A 7,380-nucleotide genomic window follows, 5' to 3' on the forward strand; every position below is an offset into this window, starting at 1 on the left:
ACGCCTATAGCGCGACTGTATCGCCGTACTCCCATCCGCTATGCGGAACGTATTCACACATGTCGGTGCATGTGTGTGATAAAAACAAAAATTTGAGTGGTGGGGTAAGTCCACTTGCCGGGCCAATCAGGTAATAGGCTTACCACGTATCATATTTACGGTATGTGGCTAGTACTTTCAAACACTTGACCACCACTACCACACACTGCGACCTTATCAAACTTAAATCAACACAGACGGGGTATTCTTTCAAGTCATGATATCGTACATAACCCCGTCCGTTATCCTTATAGTGATTGCAGAATGGTAAACAATCAATTTCTATATCGCGCGAGTGACAGGAAATCACTCGACTTCTGCCAGTCCTATTAGCAGAGCATCTATTTGGTAAAGACTCAGAAAAAAATATTACATAGGTTCCTAAGTTTCATGCATCTAGGGTTTCATTACAACTCCTAAAACTTAATGCACAATATAGATATATAACATACTACGTGCATAATTTGAAAAACTGGGTTATGCACCGTGGCTTGCCTTCTTGGGTGAGGCTGGGGTCAGGAATGTCAACAACTTCTGAACGTTGATTCGGGCTTCAGTAAGATCCTCGGCGATGTTCACTTGGTCTTCAGATATACCTTGCTCGGGTTCCGGGACCAATTCGTAGGTTCCGTCTTCAAGCGTCAATGATTTGAATTAAGTGATTATTAAGTCAATAACTTTCCTTCATGATAAGGTTGAAATCCAACAATTCACATTCAAAACACCACAAAGCAAAGGATTTGAATTCCAAGAATTCAAATTTACTTATTATACATTAATACAATTAAGTCTACTAGTATCATAAATAATTTCTATAACTTCAAGCATAAAAGTATTGAGGTTAGGAATTTAACTACACACACTTGAAGTTGATACAAAGCTTCTGTTAATTTCTTATTTTTAAACCTAACAGGTTAGTGGTACAAAAATGAACAAATTCAAACTTAAGTTAACCAGTTTTATTTTTAGTTTGAAATCTATAGGGGCTCTGGCTTTGAATTTTGGTGAGTGTGCTTATATCTATCAGATGAGCTTGCCATAAATTTTTTATAAATTTTTGAAAGCAGAAACTAAGGTATTTGAATCAAATTCAAATTTCAAGTTTAAATCAAAAACTTAAGTTAAACAGTGCTATAAATTATTCAAAAATTACTATCAATTACTCAACATCAGAAAGATATATGGTAAAAAGATCTAAGCATGGAAGCATCAGAAACATGCTTGAATAGTCTTAATTCATTTCAAGCTTAATTTTCACAAATTTAAATGAGTTCCAGTTAGAGTTTAGTACTGATGGTGAAATTTGTACACAAGTTCACTTATGCCACATACAAGTTGCAGACCAAAGATTACATGAAATAAAACTAGCATGCAAGAGATGCATACAAGATTCCCTTTTATTAAACTTTAAAATAACACTTAAAACATTAAGTTTCAAACTAAACTTTAGTAACAAAAATTGCAGAGCTAGACTCTTAGAGTACAACAAAACTAGTTTGACAATTTTTGGATTTTTCTACAAATTTCTATAGATTATCAAAGTTGGCAGATTTGAATTGGGGGATACTACTATTGTTGTAGAAAAGACCCTAGAAAGAAAAGAAGACTTGCAATTGGGTCCCTGGTCAGTTTGAACAAAGGTACCGAACTACGGCGGCCAAATTCCGGTGAGGCGGCTCACCGGTGGTGAGGGGAAAGTGGTGGAAAAGGTTCAGGGGCTCACGGCGGACTCGGGGATGACCAGAATCAAAGAAGAAAGGCTTAGAGGTGATGGTTCGACAGAGGTCCGAGCCGGTGTGGCGAAGTTCCGAGAGCGGCGGCGGCGTTCCGGCAGCCGGAATGCAGGAGGGAGACGGGAAAGTGGCCAGGAAGCTTCTACGCGTAGATGTGGTGCTGGTGGTGAGCTTGGCGAGGGCTAAGAGGGGGCGGAGCGTCGGGACGACGGTGAGACCGAGCAGCGGCAGTGGAGAGGATCGCCGGCGCGGCGTTCTGGGCGGCGTAAACGCGAGAGGATGGAGAAGAGCTAGCTAGGAAGTTTTGGTGGGATGTGGCAGTGCCAGGGGAGCACTGGGTTGCGGACGTGGGGCAGCGGAGGCGGCTAACGGCGGCGAGCAGGACTACGGCAGAGCTCTGGTGACGGTAGGCGAGCGGAGAAGAAAAAGAGGAGGTGAAAAGAAGTCGAGGAGGGCTCCTAGACACACTGCAAGACCAAGAGGAGTCGCGGGCGAGCGGGGAGCAGCTGCTGGCAGCCGGCGGCGCGACATGGCGGCTTCGGGCGGCGGCGGTGCGACGTGGCTGGGCGGGGAAAACGCTAGCGGGGTCGGGCGAGCGGCGAGCGGGCGATCTGGAGGCCATGTGGTGCGGGTAGGGCGGCGAGGGGGTAGCTGGTGGCTAGGGAGATCGCCAGCGAGGGGACGGCGGGCGGCGCAGCAGTGAAACAGAGAGGGAGGGGAGAGAGGAAGATGATGAGGACTTATCCATAATTTTCCAAAAGTGCAAGGGGTTCACTATAAAGTAAAATTTTCTTTCAAATGATATTCCAAATGAAAATATGCTCAAAATAAAAAATGTAGGGCCTAAAAAGAACTATAACTTTGCTTCAAGGATCAGCTTCAAAGGAGTTAGGGTTTTGAAACTATTTCAAAATCCAAAAAAGTATGCAATTTCAAATAAAACCTATTTAAATTCCACATTTCAAATGAGACCTTAGGGTAATTCCACTTCTTACAGTGGCTTAAAAGTAAATAGTTGCTTTTGCAACACCAACCTTCATACATTTTGAAATTACCTTTCATTCAAACACATTTTACAAAAGAACTCTAATTAAATTTACCCTGTAACTTGCATTTAGGTTTTAAACCTATTTACAAGAACAAACACAAATTTTACATTAAACTCTAGTGTGTCTTACTCCCAAGTACCAGCAATGTCACACTAGGGCTCGTATCCGACTAGGACTTCCATATAACCCTATCCCCCCAAACTATATAAGAGCGGACAAGGACCCTCCTAAAGCCGGAGCATGAGGGACAACTCGTGCCTCATGCAACAGATCACCTAGGAGATCACCCGATCACCACCTAAGGCAATACAAACCACACAGGACGTAGGGTATTACGCTCTCGGCAGCTCAAACCTGTCTAAATTTTGTGTTCCTTACACCTTCAAGTTCCTGATCTCGGCGACACCCTACCTACAAACCTCGGAGATATCCCTCAGTGCGCGTGGTAGTAAAACACTGACAGCTAGCTCCGGGATGAGCGAAACTGTATCTCTCCAGGGCAGATGCGGGCATGATGACCCCGTCACAACCAATGTTTACCGGAGGTAAGTACAGGCCTCGAAAACCACGAGAGCCTTGTCAAAAGTAGGAATATTTACATCAGTTGTTTGCCAAAACACAACCCAAAAGTTTCTCCATTACAACACTCCATGCTTTACACCTTCGAAGCTTCAATTTCATCAACATCTTTGGCACTGCCACCCAAAGAGCCCTCCACAACTTCCTTCGTAGCTTCCTCCATCGCTCCAACATCATCCTCCTTGCTTTCCTGAACAAAGAAAAAAAAGGGTTAGCCATGCAGTTCAACAACCTCAAATCGAAAGCGAGCCGCCTAAGCCAGAAAGACCTACCACCTTCAGCCGCTCAGCAGCAATGGCTCGAACAGCCTCCCTTCCTGAAACCTTCCAAAACCTTCGAAAGAAAGACTTCTTTACAGTTTGAACACTCGACAAATCTTGGCCAAGCTCCTTGTATGAAGGGTAAACAAAGTCTTTGGCACCCAATTTTGAAAAGTCTTCACAGCCTTCGCGATTTAAAAGAGCCAAGATGCTTTCACAAGAAACTGCTGCTGCATTGTCAGTTGCAGTGACCAATATATCATGCAAACCCTTGAACTCGTTCAACAGCCAACTAAGAAGAGCTAAAACACCTTCCTCGCGTATGGCTTGTGCAGGCAACGGAAGAGGCTCAGCACCAAAAGTTGCAAGAGCTATCTTGTATTCTTCGAATATCAATTCACTACGTTTTGCCATCTCCTCAATCGTCTTCTCTCCTTTCAAAGCTTCATCACAAAGATGTGCGATTGTATCATCTTTCTTCTTAGCCTCGGCCTCAAGATACTAGATGCACTTGTTCAGCTCAGAGATTTTGTTGGCATCAGTCTCAACGGATTTACGAAGGTTCTCCAAAATCTTCTCGTTATCATCGACGGCCTTACTCATCCTGCAAATCAAAACATCTTGCTCCTTGACCTTCATTTCCAAGCAAGTTACCTTCTCCTCATGAAGCACCCTCAAACTCTCCAAAGCTTCATTCTCTTTCCGAAACCTTTGGTTATCTTCTATAATAACAACAGTATTGCACGCTTGTTCACCACGCACCTTCTCTTCATGATCAATCTTTCGAGCAATAACTTGATTGACGATAGCGATCTAAAGTCACAAAAAGTTTCGGTCATCAAACTAAGACTCCTAGCAATCTAAATAGCACGAGAGGAACATACCTCGCGTGACCGAGAAGAAGCAAACTGTCCCAGTTCTTGAATCCCTTTGTTCGCAAAATTTCCTTCAAGATCTAAACGTATCACGACCAAATTTTCATCAAGATGAGAAATTCTTTACTCTAAAAAGAATAAAGCAGAACAACACTAACCTCCGCTATCAGCCTTGGTTGCGGTAGGAACTTTCTTGAAGCATCCATGCTCACTTGAAGTAACAGGTACCGGATGTATCTCCCTCCCGAGATCAAGCATCACCTTTGCAATAGTTTCAAAATAAAAATATATATTTTAAGCTCAAGACCACACAACAAGCAACAATACACACAAGGCACTTACCTGAAGGATCAATATTACCAACATCAGAAGCCTCACTCATAGAAGCTTCGTGGATTGGACTCAGCATGGTCGTCTTCATGACAGTATCAACATCAGCATCAGTCCCGGCGGCCACAACATCCTCCTTTGCCACAATGATCACAACGTTCGCGACCTCATCCACAGGACCCAACACCTTATCCCTCGAAGGTTCCACTATTTCTTCATCTGATGACCCATCATCATCCACCACGTTGACTATCCTCTGACATTTTGGCTCCCTTTGATGCAGTCGGACCATAGCCTCAGCAACGGACAATCGCACGCCGCTAGAACCTGCGCGCATAGTACCAAACTGGTTCAAATCATAACGCATTGACCACCATCTACCATTGAGAATCCAGGGTTTATCACCCTTAGTTTTTTTCACCTCCCTCATAAACTCGGGTGTACCAGGATCTCCAGTTGGGATCTTCTGTGAAGCTATGACTTCCGAAGCTGCATCTCTCTTATGAATCACCGCCTAGCTGGCTGACTGTTTCACCGACGGTTTTTTCGTAGCCTTGCTTTGCGGATAAGTAGCGGAGGAATTGGTAACTTCGGTGGCCTCTTTGCCCTTCGACTTCTTGCCAATCGCAAGCTCCGAGCCCATGTTGCCATGAGTCCAGAAGTGTTTCTAAGGCCCCCAAGGAACAGTTCGAGCCTCATAGCTAACCCCCATCTCTTGCAAACATGGATTGATTCGCCCTTGATGGTAGAAAATTGAGACAAAAGAATCATATTCCTTCTTATTCCAAGGACCTAGAAGCTCCAAAGCAGCTCGTTCGAGCTCAGCGACGATGATTTCATCACTTTTGCCATCAGGTTTTCTACGCCAAAAACCGGACACACAATCTCATCTCCCAGAAAGTCAAATTTCACCTGCCTCATGCGAACCGGAAACCAACCAGGACTCAACGGCCATACCCCAGCAGACAAGTGCTCCTCCACAAGATCACAACCTCCACACACTTGACGAGCCACTTTGAAAGCATTAACACATGCTTTGAACTCTGGCAAAATGCTTGTTAAAGCCAGGCTGATGGATGTGTTCAAAGGGAAAGATACCCGAAGCCAACGGATAAGAAACTTCTTCAACATTCTCTGGATCTGAAAAACCAATCTTGGCGTAAAACCAGTACTATGACCAGTCATCTTCCCACTTGTTCTTCTAGGAATAGGAAAGCTCTAGCCTCTCTAACCCTGCTTTCTTGTTATTCCTTCAAGGAACGAAGGTACAACAACCACTCTGAGCTTCGTATGGCTCATCTTCCTTCAAGAAACATCTTGCGGCTCTGAGGATGGAGCTCATAGAGGCGGCAGAAAGCATCCACCGACACAGGACCTTTGAAAGTTTGTACAGCGCAAACAAACTTGGACAGTTGTAAGATCACGTTCGGAGTCAAGTGATGAACCTTGCGTTGAAGGGAAGCAGAAGGCCCGACAAGATAGGATCAAGAGGAAAGCGCATGCCAGCAACAAAGAAATCTTTAAACACAACCACCTCCCCATCTTCTGGAGTGGGCGTCACCTCCGCACTTGGAGGACGGCAGACCCCCACCTCAAAATATCCCTTGCTGACATAGAAATCGATAAGACTCTGAGTAACCTGCGAAGGTCCAAACTCCAGAGTCTTACGCTTCTCAGGAGCCATCAGGTCTGTGACGCTGACCTCCATGTCCGAAAGACCACCCTCGGACTGCTGAGGACTTGATCCCCCTTCAGGTTGGTTAGGTGCCGAGGAACCTTCAGGATTTCCAGCATCACTTGTTAAAATCATAATATTCGCCATATCTAACAAAAAAAGAGAGATTGTTGATCGAAGCTCACCACCAATAAGCTTAACAGCTTGGTTCGTATGCGCCATGACCAACCGAAGGACAAGAGCAAGCACTTACATAGAAAAAGCAACAGCGAGGGTCAAGCTCAAAACCTAAGTAACCAATCAAGCTCAGACGCGTGTCTTAGAAGGAAAGCAACGAATGTGAGCAGTAAAAAGAGCATGTGAAAGCCACTCGCCCACCTTCCTTCGCTTTTATAGGGGGGTTAAAAGTAACAGTAACGGCTGGTGTCTAGTTTGAGAAGAATACGAAACGCCAGCCAGTAAGAAAGTGCCACGCAGCAGAATGAAGGCAAGATAACCCTCGCCTCGCGCCAAACTCCGACGTTCGGGGAGGCATTTTTCTACGGAGGTTAAAAGACTATCTCACTTCGAGGGTTCTGGCGAGAGCCCTCGCCCACGAGGGGCTACTGTTAGGGATCGCCACCTCCGAAGGATGACCAAAGGTCATGGGCGAGTCGAGGGTCCCAAAGTCTCACAGTAACAACCTTTGGATGACCCACACACTCATTATTATCTCAAATCATTTTTCGCAGGGAGTACTGCTTCATGGATCGAAGGTCTTACGGTTATCAAACAAGAAGATCGTGGGGAGTCACAACCGTCGAACTCCAAGACGGTGTCTGGGGGCGGTCAAAGGTGATG

General features: G+C 45.0%; 2 protein-coding genes across 2 annotated transcripts; both read right to left on the bottom strand.

The window, feature by feature from the left end:
• Positions 1-3,476: 3,476 nt before the first annotated feature.
• On the bottom strand, positions 3,477-4,196 carry LOC112880909. Its single transcript, XM_025945638.1, has 2 exons — positions 3,673-4,196; positions 3,477-3,590 (listed from the first exon to the last, which is right to left on the bottom strand). The coding sequence occupies exons 1-2, from the start codon at positions 4,072-4,074 to the stop codon at positions 3,477-3,479; spliced, it is 516 nt and encodes a 171-aa protein (XP_025801423.1). The 5' UTR covers positions 4,075-4,196.
• LOC112880910 lies at positions 4,162-4,829 on the bottom strand. The gene is made up of 3 exons (XM_025945639.1): positions 4,694-4,829; positions 4,545-4,615; positions 4,162-4,473 (listed from the first exon to the last, which is right to left on the bottom strand). Exons 1-3 carry the CDS (start codon positions 4,791-4,793, stop codon positions 4,162-4,164), a joined length of 483 nt encoding a protein of 160 aa, XP_025801424.1. The 5' UTR covers positions 4,794-4,829.
• Between the last annotated feature and the right edge of the window lie 2,551 nt (positions 4,830-7,380).

Source organism: Panicum hallii, chromosome 2 (genome assembly GCF_002211085.1).
Source record: "Panicum hallii strain FIL2 chromosome 2, PHallii_v3.1, whole genome shotgun sequence".
Taxonomy (NCBI): domain Eukaryota; kingdom Viridiplantae; phylum Streptophyta; class Magnoliopsida; order Poales; family Poaceae; genus Panicum; species Panicum hallii.

Coding starts and splice junctions, on each gene's coding strand:
- LOC112880909 (XM_025945638.1), bottom strand. CDS start 4,074: ATGGCAAAACGTAGTGAATTGATATTCGAAGAATACAAGATAGCTCTT. Junction 3,591..3,672: donor CTGCTGAGCGGCTGAAGGTG/GTAGGTCTTTCT, acceptor TTCTTTGTTCAG/GAAAGCAAGGAGGATGATGT.
- LOC112880910 (XM_025945639.1), bottom strand. CDS start 4,793: ATGCTTGATCTCGGGAGGGAGATACATCCGGTACCTGTTACTTCAAGT. Junction 4,616..4,693: donor AACCAAGGCTGATAGCGGAG/GTTAGTGTTGTT, acceptor TGATACGTTTAG/ATCTTGAAGGAAATTTTGCG. Junction 4,474..4,544: donor CTTCTTCTCGGTCACGCGAG/GTATGTTCCTCT, acceptor TTGTGACTTTAG/ATCGCTATCGTCAATCAAGT.